This window comes from Sinocyclocheilus grahami, unplaced genomic scaffold, assembly GCF_001515645.1.
Source record: "Sinocyclocheilus grahami isolate Dianchi unplaced genomic scaffold, SAMN03320097.WGS_v1.1 scaffold466.1, whole genome shotgun sequence".
NCBI classification, from domain to species: Eukaryota; Metazoa; Chordata; class Actinopteri; order Cypriniformes; family Cyprinidae; genus Sinocyclocheilus; species Sinocyclocheilus grahami.
Window position 1 is genome coordinate 1,109,174 of NW_015505645.1, and position 16,848 is coordinate 1,126,021.

General features: G+C 34.5%; 1 protein-coding gene and 1 long non-coding RNA gene across 4 annotated transcripts in view; both read right to left on the bottom strand.

The window, feature by feature from the left end:
* LOC107553223 (synaptotagmin-16-like) overlaps positions 1 to 10,532 on the bottom strand; it is a 29,128-nt gene extending 18,596 nt beyond the window's left edge. For 2 of the 3 annotated variants that reach the window (XM_016235388.1, XM_016235389.1), the window contains exons 1-2: positions 10,280 to 10,532; positions 3,090 to 3,266 (exon numbers count right to left, since the gene is read on the bottom strand). In XM_016235388.1, coding sequence (XP_016090874.1) covers positions 3,090 to 3,266; positions 10,280 to 10,292 — 190 coding nt within the window. In that variant the 5' untranslated portion in view covers positions 10,293 to 10,532. Of the gene's footprint in view, positions 1 to 776; positions 1,195 to 2,567; positions 2,641 to 3,089; positions 3,267 to 10,279 lie in introns of those variants that run through there. The other variant, XM_016235387.1, reaches the window with a different exon arrangement.
* Positions 10,533 to 14,451: 3,919 nt separating this feature from the next.
* Positions 14,452 to 16,003, bottom strand: LOC107553231 (uncharacterized). Its single transcript, XR_001604939.1, has 5 exons — positions 15,860 to 16,003; positions 15,159 to 15,203; positions 14,935 to 14,997; positions 14,605 to 14,766; positions 14,452 to 14,523 (listed from the first exon to the last, which is right to left on the bottom strand). It is a non-coding gene; the product is annotated as an uncharacterized lncRNA (long non-coding RNA).
* Between the last annotated feature and the right edge of the window lie 845 nt (positions 16,004 to 16,848).

Below are 16,848 nucleotides of genomic sequence, written 5' to 3' on the forward strand. Positions count from 1 at the left end.
AAAATATATATATATATATATATATATATCTTAATAGCCCTACTGTGTGCTAGACCTACGTGAAAAACTAAAAAGCAATTTATTTCATTTGTAGGCCTATCGTTAAGGCTGCAAGTGACGTCGCTAGTGGAAGCGCAAGTGTCTGAGAGTGCAAGTCTGAGAGTGCAAGTGCAAGGCTGCAGCTAGACCCTCTTGGAAATTCCGGCCGCCGAAAATTAATTCACCGCTTAAATACACTGAGTGAGCAAAACTTTGTTTAATTACCATTATAACTAGCTATCTCACAATGTTTACATATGAATAAAAGCCTAAATTAAAATCTGTCATATAAATTGGTCTTTTCATTAGAAATTAGCCTACTGATTGCCACCATTGATGGACAACATTTTTTAATAATATTACAAATATCTGTATGACATAATATTCTGCAGTTCTTCCCTGCAGTACCGAATATCTATACTTTTCAAAGTATCATATCAAAGTTAGAAATTCAAATATTGTGACAAAATTAATTTTGTAGGGTGCCACAAATTTGTTAAAATTTCCAAAGGGTGCCGCGACTAAAGAAAGGTTGGGAAACACTGCCCTAACTAACACTACATTCATGAAGCTACCAGTCACCATTTTAAAAGAGGTAACAAAAAGTTACACAGCGAACATGAAAGCAGTTTTTGAGAAGAACAGAACCACCAGTGATGTCTAAACTAAATGAACGGACAGCAATGGACAAAGAAGATGAACCAATTCACTTGAACAACTTCTAACCCACATCTTACCATCATCAGAGCAGCGTGAAGCCAGCAGACTCCTCCTGCTCTCCAGCTCATCCGTCTCTTCACTGATGGGAGTCAGACGCTCGACAGAGAGGGCATAATCAAGCCTGCTGCCCTGACCTCGCAGTGCCAGCTTCTCCTGTGGATCTACTCCAGATCCATGAACAGCCCTCAAGTTCTGCTCCACCTCTGAACTCTCATCTTTCACTGACACCTCAGAGTCAACAACTCTGTTTAGGCTGAGGCGGCGAAAGCCATTGGAAAAAGCATCCGAAATCTCAGCGAGCCATGAAGAGAATGCTGGGATACCTGTCTGAGGAATGTCTGCCATTCCATCAGATTTCAAAATGTTTTCCCCAACAGCTCAAAAGAAGGTCTATTTTCAGATGCACAGAACCCAGTGAATTCCCTCATGTTGTTACTGTTTTGAAAACAAAATCAACAGAACTTATACAGAACATATTTACTTTTATAGTCCAACTAACAACCATAATTTGCTAAGCAGATTGACATCAAACATACAATCTAATTAAAAGTTAACTGCCTCAGGTTAGGGCTGGGAGATAAATTATATCATATTGAGATTGTGATAAATTTGATGTTGATAACGATGATAAGCTCTGGACATTTTTACTCGATATGGATTAATCTAACACATTAATCACACACAGCAGAAATAAACTCGACAACAGCCAGTCAGCTAATGCCACGATGTTCTGCGTGTACACAAACTTAAATACAGTGAGCATCACGTGTGTTTTCAATGTCTGAGTTTCAATATATGAACATGAATTTCATCACTTCATCAGCTTTACACTGTTTCATCTGAGAAAAAAACACCATCAAATACACACTGAAACTGAAAGACTTTCATGACAACGCGTCAAAATAAAAGTCTGGTTTCACTTGAAGAAATTATGACAAATATATTACTATTGTATAGTTTACTAAAATATAATTATTAAAGTAATAATAATAATTTTATTATTATGCTAAAGGAATATTATACAACCAAGGTATTTTTTCACTAATTAATACAGTTCTGTTGTGTAGCATCTTGCTTGGCAATAAAAATGCAATGTTTTGTTGTAAATTAATTTGATTACATTTTAAAAGAATATTCAAACGGTTTTAGAAATTCATTTCATTGGGCAATTAAAAAAAAAAAAAAAGTCTAACAAACATGTGGAAAGTATTTCCTTCCTTATTAATGTCAAATGAACATCGTGATATATATCAATATTGAATATGAAAAAAACAATTTTGTGATAATATTTTTGGCTATATCTCCCAGCCCTACTTCAGCTACCAGACGAAAACTATTTTAAATAATATTATTTAAATAATATGGTATTAAAATTCTGTCAAAATCCAATAAGCCAATGATTTATAATTCTTTTTTTTATGACCAGTAACCAATAATTGGGTGATATTATAATCTTTACTATTTTATCTAAACAAATAAATAAATAAAAACACTAAAAATCTATCATTTTAAAAGCTACAAGTAAATGTAGGTGTCACAACATTATAATGCACAGTATGAAAACAGATATTCATTTTGAGATTTGCCAAAGATTGATCTAACAAACAAAGATTTAACAGTGTTATTAGATTATTGGTCTTTCAAAGATAAACTTTAAGTGCGTGTTAGATGACGACAAATGTAGTCTAATTGTAAAAATTAGCATGCACAGTTAAATATCCAATTCTAATAACTTAAAAAAATCTCAAATATCAGCCAACAACCGTTATGGTACCAATATATTGCGCATCCCGAGTACAAACACTTACCAGCAGGGCTTCCTCAAAAAACAACCAATTACTCCATTTAGAGCCCCTGCATCTCATAAACGAACTACATATAGCAAACCTTCAGTTGAATAAGTTCAGTACCACCTGACGCATGCCGTTTATCTAGCTAGTAGACTCAGTACATCTCGTAGGACATACAGAGTAAATGTTTACTAAAGGAGCTGCTTAGAAATACCACAACAGAACTTCCTCCAACACCCAGCTGATATACTGACTGTGTAATGCGTGTATAACCAAAAGGAGCCAGGTTTACCCATAGATGAGTGTGTGTATATGTGTTTGCACGAATGGATAGAGATAGGGACAACCCACAGAGCACACAAAGATTTGTGTGGTTCAGTGCATTTAATATAGATAATTGGATCCCAAACACTCCACCTGTATGCCAATGGTTATCAAACAGACTATTATTATATTCACCCTGGATATGAGAAAATAGTTTAATAATGAAGTTCACCTTTTCCAACATAGAAAAAAGTTTGTCTGAACAATAATATTTACCGAGTCCCTGATGAATCCCAGAACGGTCTCTACGTTTGCGCCGGCTGTACTGCTCGAGGCATGGCAGACCACCGACACGAGCGAAACAAAGCTTCTTATTGATGAAAAGGAAGAGTATGGCCAGCAAGATGACAAAGATGCCCACGGCTGACAGGAAGCCCACCGCCTCGGGAGTGACTGGTGAGGGAACAGACACACAGATACACATTGATCAGAAGCATTTAAGTATAGAAGTAAAATTTTTATACTGTATTAATAAAATGTTCTGTCCCTTAAAGGGATAGCCTACCCAAAAATGAAAATTATGTAATTTACTCACGTTAATTATGTCATTCCAAACCTACATGACTTTCTTCTGTGGAACATAAAAGATATTATAAAGAATGTTGATAACCAAATAGTTTTGGTTCCTATTAACTTCCATTGTATGGACATAAAAATACAATGGAAGTTAATGCGAAACGAAACTGTTTGATTATCAACATTCTTCATAATATCTTTTATGTTCTGCAGAAGACACATGGGTCATACGGGGTTTGGAACAATATGAGGGTGAGTAAATAATTACATATTTTTTCCTTTTTGGAGACATTTGGTTGGTCATATGTGTTTATATATTTATATATATATATATATATATAAAACTGTCCTATTGAATGTAAATTATTGAAATGTATAAAATTGATACATATAATTGATGTATTATTAAATAATTAATTAATTTAAAAATAACAAAATATACACAAAGAAGTCTAAGAACACAGATGTCTTCCCTAGGCTGGATTTCCTACTTAAAAAGGGTTATAAAAGTGATCTAAAATGATAATTTCATGCAAATTATTACAGCATTGCTCAAAACTTATGCTGCGACAGAAAAGAGTTAATAACTAAATGTATTTGCAAATGCCAGTCTATACATGTACAAGTTTAATTAGTCATGTTGCTCACATTTGCAGTATTTTCATTAAAAGGGAATTTGTTGACTATACTGTAGACTGATCTCTGCCTGGTGGAGAACAGCCCTGCAGCAGACAGAGAGAAACCATGGCCTCATATTCAGCACATATTCATCAAAGGTGCTTTGAAGTGAACACTTCAAGTGTAAAATGGACCATTAAGTTGCATAAGAGTGAATATTTCACAGAGTCTGAGAGGGCAGGCACTCCCGAGTGTGTGTTTGAGAGTGTTTACATATGTGTGTGTTGAATGAAAAGCTGAAGCTGAACACTATTATGCTGAGCCATCTGCACCCACACACACAAGTCAATTGCACAGTCACAGTTGTCGCTGCAATGAACACAACTACCACTCACACAAACGAGTGTGAAAAACATAAGCAGAGATACATATGGTTATAAAAACAAGAATGAGAAAAGAGTACACCTCCACTCGCTTTCGTTGCATAGAGCAGCATGAACATTCTGCCAAACATCTTCTTTCATGTTTTTCAGGAGAAAGTCAGTCATACATGTTTGGAACGGCATGAGGGTGAGTGAAATGATGACAGAATTTGCGTTTTTGGGTGAACTTTTTTTAAAGCTTCAAGTAGGATTACATGCGCTGCTGCATAGGGCTGCGAGTTTTCTATCCAAACACTTGGCCATGCTCTCTGCACTCTTCTCAAGTGCAAGCAAGAACACACTGACCTTGCAAGCACAGAAACACACATTCACACACACCCACATGGACCTCTTGTACTGCATGAGCAGGATGGTTTCCTTGGAAACAACTCAAGCATTCTGTGAGAAGTGATTTGTGCATGGCTTTGTTCACATAAACACACATGATTTCATGTTACCATGGATTTTCTGTTCTTGAGTGCAGAGTTCAGACGAGCTCTAAATATTATTTAGCATCACTATACAATTATTTAAACTCATTTTTATTAAACTCATATACACTCAACACTCTCCGAAAAATGGTACAAAACTGTCACTGAAGTGGTAACCTTTATGTATTTTAAAGTACTAAAATGTAATATAAAGGTATGCACCATTTTCCGGGTGAAATGCAGAGCACAAATTCCGAATATGGATCACCATACTTGGCCACACGTCACCTCATTTTCTTTCCTTTCCATTTAGGGGTAAAGAAAGTACAAAGACGTACATTTGAGCTTTTGTACCTCAAGGTACCACCCACCTCAGTGACAGCATTGTACCTTTTTTTCTGAGAATGAATGAGAAGTGAATCGAACATTGCTTGTGTTGCTAAATGTAAAACGAAATATGGGGAGATGGAAAGAGACACTCTCTAAGGAATAACAAAACACTGTTTTTCAAACACCATAAAGTTCTTGTCATGCCTGAAAATAGTAAAACATCTCTATCTACTGGCCATTTGTATGAACTGCATCATAAAACCGCTTAGAATAAGGAACAATTACTCAAAGTTAAATAGCTAGATTTTAAGTTTGTTGTGTTTGATTCATTTATATATGTAATTAATAGATTTTAAATTACATTAAGACAATATAGTACACATGAGCACACACATGGAAGAAGGAAAAATGAACGTTCGTCAAGACAAACTTTTAATGTTGTGCTTAACAAAGCCTTTGAAAGTTACGTTTTTTTAAATGCCCAAAAATTTGAAAGCCAACATTAAGTGCCTGCCATTAGTTAATCGGTACAGGATGTCGTCGCTCTCCATTTTTTCAGTAAGCTTCCTGTCAGGCTCTAACACCCTTCCTGACTGAAAACTGAAGGCTTCTCTCTCAAAATCCACTATACTCTAAACATAAAGGCACAATGTTACAAAAGATATGTATTTATTAACATATTTTACATATATGCTTTTATTCTGAACTTTCTATTCAGCAAAAAATCCTGAAAAAAACTTTCCATAAAAATATTAATTAAGCAGTAGAACCATTTGAACTGTGAAAATTATAAGAAATGTTTATATTCTAAATAGTCAAATCAGCATATTAGAATGATTTCTGATGGATCATGTGACACTGAAAACTGGAGTAATGACTGCTGAAAATTCAGCTTTGCCATCACAGAATACATTACATTTTAAAAATAAATTAAAGTAGAAAATAGCTTTATAATCACAATAATATTTCACAATAAAACGGTTTTCACTGTATTTTAATCAAACAAATGTAGCCTCGTTAAGGATAAATCTCTTCTTTCAAAAGCATTAGAAAATCTTACCAAGCCCAAACTTTTGAATGGTAAAGTAATTGCTGATTTCTGAGGTGCATGAAAAAAACCTAGCCTACTTAGGACCTGCTGGAAAATCATATCTGTAAACTATTTCAATGCAAAATAATAATGATAATAATAATAATAATGCCAAAGCGCTAGTAGTACCCTTAAGCTCACTCAGAAGCATATAATAAAAAAACTTGAGTCTAAATCACAGATGGGTCAAAAAGTAGATCATTGAGACACTAAAGACTTATCATTCTTTGAATCCTGGATAGGTATTGTATAATTTAAACTGGAGCATCATGTTTTTTTAAGGGATAGTTAACCCAAAAATGAAAATTGTGTCATTAATTACTCACCCTCATGCCGATCCAAACCCGTAAGACCTTCGTTCATCTTCGGAACACAGATGAAGATATTTTTGATGAAATCCGAGAGCTTTCTGACCCTGCATAGACAGCAACGCAGCTGACACGTTCAAGGCCCAGAAAGGTAGTAAGGACATCGTTAAAATAGTCCATGTGTTCTGGTACTCTGGTGAATGGCAGGGGAGACTGACCCGGAAAAGAAGAAATTGTTGAATAAAGTAATTATTTTTGTTTTCTTTACGCACAAAAAGTATTCTTGTAGCATCATAAGTTACATTACGGTTGAACCACTGATGTCACATGGACTATTTTAACGATGTCCTTACTACCTTTCTGGGCCTTGAATGTTTCAGTTGTGTTGCTGTCTATGCAGGGTCAGAAAGCTCTTGGATTTCATCAAAAATATCTTAATTTGTGTTCTGAAGATGAATGAAGGTCTTACGGGTTTGGAATGACATGAGGGTGAGTAATTAATGACAGAATTTTCATTTTTGGGTGAACTATCCCTTTAAAGATGGGAAGGGTCTCTCTCTCATTTTTCATGTTTTACATGTAGATTAATGCTACAATTAACACACACACCTGAGCTCATAAAGTCCCTCCATCTCTCACTGTCACACTCTAACAAAGACAGAGGTGGGGAACTGAGACACAGGTAAAGAGCAGAATGGAATGCGGCAGGATTCTGGTCTCTCTTGGGTCCAGAGTCTTTAACCATTAGACTAATTAGGTTGTAGGTCATTTTTTCATCTGAGCTATCAGAGATCAAAATAGAACTAATGTAATTAGAGATAAAAGTGAAGTAATGCTAAATTTAAAAAAATGAAAAATAAAATTAGATCATTTGCACATTTCAGGCAAAAAGTTGCAATCTCATCCTGGTTATAAAAAAATAGGCCTATGTATTAATAGTAGGGTAAATATATTATTAAAATAAAATATTTATTAGGTCTCCAACCACAGAGGAGAAATCAATAAGAGAACCAATTTATTTTAAGTGAACACCACCATTATATAATATGGGAGACCAAATCTCATGTTTCATGTTTTGACAGTAAATATTTCTCAGTTTGAGATGTTACTACAAACTCTATTAACATTTCCACCATTATTGCCTAGGTCAAAACATGCAGATCATTTCACACAGTGAAGCATGTTGTCACATGGGGTAAGTTGTCTCAAAGGAAAGCTGCTGTTTGTAACTGCTTACAACAGATTTTTAAAAACTATTATCAAAAGTAAAAAAGTAATCCTCTTAAACATATCAGAATTTGCATTATAATCTGATGGTTTTCAAGCCAAATTAAAAAGTAAACATTGTATTTTAATTAAAAAAAAATTTTTTTAAAGATTAAAAACTCTTGTGTTGACCAATAGAAACTGAAACTTTTTTGATTGTATAAAATTACAAAACATAAAAACATACAACACATGACAAGCCTACTGAAAGCACAGTTCAAGTTCAAATCTACCTTCATTATATAATTGGCTCTTTACTTTCAGAAAAAAGTAATCTGTTACTGGTGTGGTACCCTAACGTGCAAAAGCTAAGAGGTACATATTATCTTATTTACCCCTAAACGGTACATATATTACTACCTTAAAGGTACATATTAGTAGGCTATCTAAAGTGTACATATTAGTATCTTTTGAAAGTGACAGTTCTGTGGCCTGCCTTTTTTTCCTGATGTTTTATTGTGTGCACTTGTTTAACCAGAAGCCATTATAAAATTATAATGATATTGAAATTTTAGTTTGGAGAAAATACCCTTGTGGAAAAACTCCCTATGTGTGGCCGAGATCCCCCTGCAAAATAAACCAGTACATTTCATTATAGATCTCTTTAATGATTTATTAATTGAACAATTTTAAGTACTTTGGTTCTGCATTTCCCATTGGCGATCTAACAAAGTTGATTTGAAGAATGAAGGACTTTCAAACAAACCTGTTTTCTAAAGGTCTCTTTCATAGAAACAGTTGCATAATCAGCCATCTGAGACTGATATGCGATTCGATTCGTCAGTTAGCTGAAGGTATCGGACAATCTTGAAAAATTAAGCTTCTTCAAACTATGCTTTATCTGTGCTAAAATATTCATTACATAATCTGTATTAAAGATCAGGGCCTTGAACAACTTTAAAGTGGATTTTAGTGTAAGTGTATTGATGTGGATTTCTGATTGTGTGTTATAGCCATTACCTTTGAGCTTGTAAAAATAAAATAAAATTCATTTCATTTCTAAATTCAAATGCATTTCTAAATTTAAATTCTAGCATAGTAACAGGTTCAGTAGGCTATACACACACACACATCTAATCAGATGTATTAGCTATATTTCATCAAAGTTTAAGCCAACCATTTTTTCCTTTTTGAAAAACTAAATTGTTCTCTAAAATGACTGGCGTGATGGTAATGACTTATCGGGGACAGATTTGTTAACACTTAAAAAGGTATTGGAAGAAACATGATAAAAAATTTTTAAGCCATTATAATGTCTGCTTTAAAACAAGAATAATGAAAAGATAATAATAATTATTATAATGTACAAATAAAAAAAAATCCATAAACGTTTTTAAAACTACTTTCAAATGCAATAACCAGCAAGTGAGGAAATAACCAGCAACACTAGCAGAACATGGATTATATAAATCCTCGCATGAAATTCTCCAGTCGTGTTTATAATCGTTTGAATGACATGTCAGTTGTTATAATGTCATGTACAGTAGAGGAGATGAACTCTAGATGATATGAATGATGCTGGCACAATTCATCGCTGAGCCCTGCCGCAAAATCAGCCAAAGGGCTTTAATAAACAAAGTGATAGCGTGTATGACACTATTTGATCAGCAATGAATTCAAAGCTTTATAAAATCGTTTAAAGCAACGCGATACTTACTATCTGAGTGCACATTCAGGTACTTAAGAAGATAGCCAATGGCGATTATATTGCCAAGGTGTGCGTAGAGGGTTGCTGAATCTTAGAACTGCTTCGAATGAATCGTTTGAGAATCATTGGAAAATTAGGTGATACTAAATGCATATTTTGAGAAAACAAAGCATTGTTTGACCTCGCGTGTATGTAAACCTATTGTAGGAGACTCCCAAAACCATATTAGGAACCTTAAAAATGGCATAATAGGGGCACTTTAAACTACAAAAGGCTATGATTTATTAAATCTGCACTTTTCTAAGTAAAAGCACAGAACTGTTGTGTGTTCTACAGGCTCACGGTTACAGAACAGTTTGCAATCAATGAATACCGCACATTAATGCGGAAACAACTGAATGGATTCGCATTATCATTCAGGCCGTCTGCTGTTTTTGTTCAGATCAACGTGAAAATGACCAATTTCTAATTATATATATATTTGAAATGAATATATAGTAAATTATGATTTTGACTCATCCCTTTTACTAAAAATGGTTTCAATGTGAGGTTTGTTATCCTTTATAATCGTTTGACTGACATGTCAGTTGTTATAATGTCATGTACAGTAGAGGAGATGAACTCTAGATGATATGAATGATGCACAATTCATCGCAGAGCCCTGCCGCAAATTCAGCCAAGGGGCTTTAATAAACAAAGTGATAGCGTGTATGACACTATTTGATCAGGAATGAATTCAAAGCTTTATAAAATCGTTTAAAGCAACGCGATACTTACTATCTGATGCCATGTTCGCGTTGCACTGAACTAGCGGCGTCAATCACCCGCCCTATCGATCAATATCTATCGATATCTTCATAAGTAAAGCACCAGGGAATCAAAGAGTCTTGGCGACCGGTCCTACTGTACGTATCAGCCCGTCTGTCCCCGACAAACCTGCAGGAAACGGCGGAGAAGCCCACCGGGACACGCTGCTTTCACGGGCGAGAACGCATACGGGCACGCGGGCATCTGGACGAGAGCGCGCTGCGCGCCCCGCTACGCTCTGCAGCAGTGACCTCTCGATTAGACCCTTCATCAGCTCAACTACCGTACTGGCCCGAATATAAGACCACCCCCCTTTTTCCAGATGCACCTTTTGGAAAAAGGCTTTTTAAAAACCAAATCTATTTTTTTCTCAGTAAAGCACATTTTGACTTCAATTGTTTTCATATAGCATATTTTTCCTACTTTCATTTTTGTTTTGAAAGTATGTTAAAAACTGGTCAAATGTACCAACAATCACATTTAAAAAAATATACACTTTTTGATATACCATAAAAAAAAATAAAAAACAAAAAAACAGGTAGCCCATCTGAATTAGGACATTTAGGCCATCCATCTAATAGTAGCCTACCAAAATCTTATAAACAGTAGAAGTTAAATCTTACTGTAGTCTTCAAATCTGGGTACTGTCTTACGTTTTAAAATCACAAAGGGAGTTTGGTCCCATCAGGTTAACGTGACAGTCACGACTCGTGCAGCTGTAAGCTTTTCTTTTTCTTTTGATTTTACTCGCGATCTTTACAACATGCATTATATTACGTATTTCATGGCACACTCGTTTTAATGCGTATTTGGCGCTACCTATTGTTGTGGGTGTATTATTGACATGTCAAAGTCTAGACCCTGAATATAAGACGACCGCGTTTTTTTATTTCCAAGAAAAAAGCATCGTTTTATATTTGGGTCAATACATACGGGTATATACCATGTATGTTTTTACCATGTGCTGTAACCTTTTCCCAGATGGACTTTCAAATCTTAAAGTTATATATTAAAAAAATATAAAATATTATTAAATATATTATTAAATGTGACTACATTGTAAGACTATGATTATCCAGACAAATAGTAAAATAATTTCATATAGCGTAAAAATGACAACGACCAACAATTGTGCCACTGAGTTTCATCAAATATTAGTGTACTTATTTACCAAGGAGACAACAGTGACAGCGAAGACCATGCAATATGAAACATAAAAAAAAAAAATAATAAAAAATTCTAATTAAGCGGTTTTATTACGCAAAAACTGAAAATATAATTTAATTGTGGGTATTTACGATACATAAAATACTAGCTATAAACATTAGAAAATTAGTCAATAAAGAGTGTTTAAGATAATTCTTTAAGAGTGTTTACACAAAGCAACACTGAATAGTTTAAGATTTACTGAAAATCTACTCTCAGATCATGCAAAGCAGTTAGTTGCTAAAAATATGTATCAAATTTTTTATAAGCATTATTACATTGTAAGCATAATTTTCAATCCACAGGAACAGAATAAGTTGAAAACACTATATATATCCACAAATTCAGCAAACAGCAACTCTGACCCTACACTGCTTACGTGTCTCATGTTCCCAGCATGCATAGAGAGAAATAAATCTAATCTTTATGTGCAATCAGTCACTATGATTTGGATTGATTGAATTCAGCTTAAAAGCTACAGCCTATTAGGTGCAAACTACATCAATCTTGACTGTGCTGCAGATCTAAATGATCAGGCTCCTCAGACTCCTCACTTTGGCTGAGGCACGAGTGAGCGAGGGAGAGAAATGCTAGGATTGGAAGTGATAAAAGATATTGATTAAAATCAAACAGCCGAATGAGTACATCAATAAACCCTTCAGGTTAGAAAGAACTGGACCACATGCATATAAAAGACCACACAACTCTCTTTTCTCAGTGAGTGTGAGATTATTGTATTAGCTGGCACAAATACAACAGAAAGAAAATGGACTGATATAAAGACAAAAGAAAAAACAGGGAACGCCGAACATTCTGAATTATAAAATTGTTAACATAATTTAAAACGACAAAATATACTTAAAACTATTCATTTTAAATAGCTGCTTAATAACATGTTAATGTAAAAACGATCAAAGATCAGTAAACAAATAGCTTTTTTATATAAACAATTATTGTCTAAATTTGATATCTAGCACATATATTCGGCCAATTATTAAAATACAAAAACAAATAAGAAAGAGCTGTTTTAAAAACATGTCACTTATGATGAATAAAAGCAACCTACATTCACTGCTCTTTTAACCCAAAAGCAGCCAAATGGACTGATATAAAGACAAAAGAAAAAACAGGGAACGCCGAACATTCTGAATTATAAAATTGTTAACATCATTTAAAACGACAAAATATACTTAAAACTATTCATTTTAAATAGCTGCTTAATAACATGTTAATGTAAAAACGATCAAAGATCAGTAAACAAATAGCTTTTTTATATAAACAATTATTGTCTAAATTTGATATCTAGCACATATATTCGGATGCCAATTATTAAAATACAAAAACAAATAAGAAAGAGCTGTTTTAAAAACACTTATGATGAATAAAAGCAACCTACATTCACTGCTCTTTTAACCCAAAAGCAGCAAAGTTTAAAATGACATAAAACAAATCAAATGTAACTGAAGTTCAAGGCACAGATCAAGACACTTCATCCAGATGGTGCTGCTTAAGTGGGATCGCTGGTCTTGTCAGGGTTCCCGTTGAATTTCTTCTTCTTTTTCTCAAGGGAATTAAAACGAAAAGTCAAAAAGTGAAGTTCTTGCATCAAACAGGCACTTTTTTCATTATTAGTTAGCATGATCTATTGACCCCAGGGTATCTGCAGGGTTTTTAAAATCCAATTTAAGGCTTCTAAAGACCTGCACATATAAAATGAATGCCATATGGGTAAAATGACTAAAAATGATTTAAGCAGCTTCACATTTCAAATAATACTGGTTTTGACAAAAACAAAAAGTTATAAAATAATAAACCTCACATTGAAACCATTTTTAGTAAAAGGGATGAGTCAAAATCATAATTTACTATATTTATATTCATTTCAAATATATATAATTAGAAATTGGTCATTTTCACGTTGATCTGAACAAAAACAGCAGACGGCCTGAATGATAATGCAAATCCATTCAGTTGTTTCCGCATTAATGTGCGGTATTCATTGATTGCAAACTGTTCTGTAACCGTGAGCCTGTAGAACACACAACAGTTCTGTGCTTTTACTTAGAAAAGTGCACATTTAATAAATCATAGCCTTTTGAAGTTTAAAGTGCCCCTATTATGCCATTTTTAAGGTTCCTAATAGGGTTTTGGGAGTCTCCTACAATAGGTTTACATACACGCAAGGTCAAACAATGCTTTGTTTTCTCAAAATATGCATTTAATATCATCACCTAATTTTCCAATGATTCTCAAACGATTCATTCGAAGCAGTTCTAAGATTCAGTCTCCCTCCTTTCTGTGCGCCTACTCTGCTCTGATTGGCCAGATAGCCCAGTCTGTTGTGATTGGTCTACCGCGTACAGAGTGTGTCGGAAACAATACACCCATTGCTGTAGTTCTGTATTTTGAACGCTCAATAGAAAATACAATCTAAAATACATTCTACATCTAGTATTTTTCGTTGTGATTCAGTGGAGTCAGCTGGTCCAAATAAACTGGGTACTGAGCCATCTTTCAAGAGCAAGCGTTTTGTGAATTCCGCATTGAACTCCCTGAGATTAGAGAAGCAGTCATCAGTACAATTACGTGTTTGAGGGCGGGCCAAGTTCTTTGCGGCCGGCCAACGTAAAACATAGGTGTGCATCATGCAAACAATGTTACTCTGTGACCTGTAGCCATCACAGAAGTGGGATTTGAATTACTAATGACTCGTTTACATTGTTCATGGTCGAGTCTTTCTTTTGGGTGACAGTAACTTTATTTATCATGCGCTTTCGGCTTTACAACTTTGCAAATAATTTGCAGTTACATACAGCTACATTACACGCTGCATGAAAGGCAATATTCGAAATGGCATAATAGGGGCACTTTAATAATCACATTAAGCCACATTTATCACATTAATCAACATGGCGTAATCCCATCTGTTTGCTTACCTGGTTCCTTCTCTTCTTTCACTGCACTCAAACATCACAGCCGGGTCAAATTTGAGCCCTCACTCTCATTTCCTATCATATAGAACTAGCGATAATCAATCAACACAAACCAAACTGTAACTACGTGAGTTTATCTGGGTGGGCAGGACTTACCCTGAGTTTTGAAGCATAATTGAGTGCGCATTTTAAGTGATGGGTATCATTTCTTTTTTGATGACACCTTTAGTGAAATGTCTGGTCCAGCTGCTGGGACCAACTCTGTCTGTCTGTGATGTCGGGACCTTTTTATACAGTCTATGGTCGGGACTTGGAAGCCTAACAGGGAAATGATGAAAAACTTCATTCAACTTCGTCTTATGCGGCTTATGCTTAATAGCCTATCTACATGCAAAGGCCTTGTAAAGTGTTTATTTTATGTGCTCATGTTATTATGAACAATTTTAACAAACAATCTGACCAGTCTCTTGTGCGGCCTATTTTTACCTCTATAACTTGTCCATATGATTTGGATTTGATCAACGCTAACAGCTGAGCCCTGCTGGACCTCTTTGGGTGGCAAAAAAAAGAACACAGTGAATGACACACCCCTCTCGAAAAACAAAAGTACTGCCACATCACAAGATTGCTACACTGCTGTAGTAAAGAATAAAGCACTATGCAGTATTAAAGAGACAGATGTGAATATTAATTTTAACTTAATCTCTTACTTCTTGATTTGAAGGTCCCTCTCCAGCACCCTGCTGCTCAGATGTCTGAAAAAACAAACAAGCAAAACATATATAGTGCTTTAGACACACACACAGTTACAAAACACACATACACATTCTATAAACACATTCAGAAATAAGTTCAGGATTAAGTGCCATCATTTATGTAGTAGTTGTGCACTACTGTTCCAAAGTTTGGGTCACTAAGATTTGTTTTAATTTTTGGAAATCTTAAGTATTTATTAAACTCACCAAGATGTAAACGTAAATGTAAAATATTTTATTTAAGATTTAAGTTAACTTTTTTCTTTCTTTTTCTAAATTAATATGTAAAATGTAATCTATTCCTGTGATGGCAAAGCTGAATTTTCAGCAGTCATTACTCCAGTCTTCAGTGTCACATGATCCTTCAGAAATCAATCCAAAATGCTGATACATTTCTTAAAAATATTAATGTTGAAAACAGTTTGATGAATAGAAAGTTGAAAAGGACAGCATTTATTTGAAACAGAAATCTTTTGTTATATTATAAATGTCTTTACTGTCATTGGTTTTGATTAGGTTAATGCATTCTTACTGTTTTGATTAGGTTAATGCATTCTTACTGAATAAAAGTATTAATTTCTTTTAAAAACAAACAACAATTAGTTCCTCAACAACAAACAATAATGAAACATAGATTCATAAGCACAAATACTTACGGCATGATTCATCTGCCAGTTGGAATAAGCGAAGACGGCACTGTTTAGTTTGGGAACCAGGTTTTGTTGTACAATATTCAGATTTGGGTCTGGTTCAGTGAAAATGGCTTTCTTCAGACCCTCATAATGTTCATGGATAATTGCAATTTCCTATGGTCCAGAAAAATACAAATGGACTTCTTAACCAACAGTCTTCCCATTTGCAAGCAACTCCTAATCACACTTTTAATTGTCAAATAAAACTGATTTGCATTTAAAAACTCTCAAAAAAATAACAAATTAAATGCAGTTTCTACAGGCAGACTTATAGTGAAAATGTAATTATTTTGTTATAGCCATAATTCATTAAGATGAATATTTAAGTCATGTCTTTGACTGATCAGTGACATGACCAACACAGTGACACTCAGTGTTAAACCTGGCTCATGTTTAGCACTGAGTTTAAAAGTTATAGAGCAGTTATAAAAGGCTTTCACGCATTCAGAAATGTATCTAAACAAGCAAAAACAAATGCTGGAGGAGATATATTATTATACAAAATGAAATTCTTGAAGCTGTTATGTTGCCATGGTGACTCGCCTCTAGTACATCTGTGGAGACCAGTTCCTGAGGACGTGATGGTGGATCAACAAACTCTTCACAGATTTTCCTCCTCCTTCCTAAAACATCTTTATCCTAAAACAGAGCTGTGCAAATATGTACAATGCATACCTTTGGCCAGAGTTCAGAATGTCAGGTTAAATCAGTTTGTTTACATCAGTATGGACACACACAGCACAGAAAAAAGACTGCTGAACAATGTCAACATGTAATACCGTTCATCATTCTTCACCTATATGACATATCCTAGTGAAACAGGATATTCACTGTAGCTGAATATCCCTTTGACTTTATCCACACTAAACTAAAAGTGATTGAAGTGTCAAAGTGATTGAAGAGGATTTTATAATAAAATGTAAATAATTAAAATAAATAAAATTACATATATA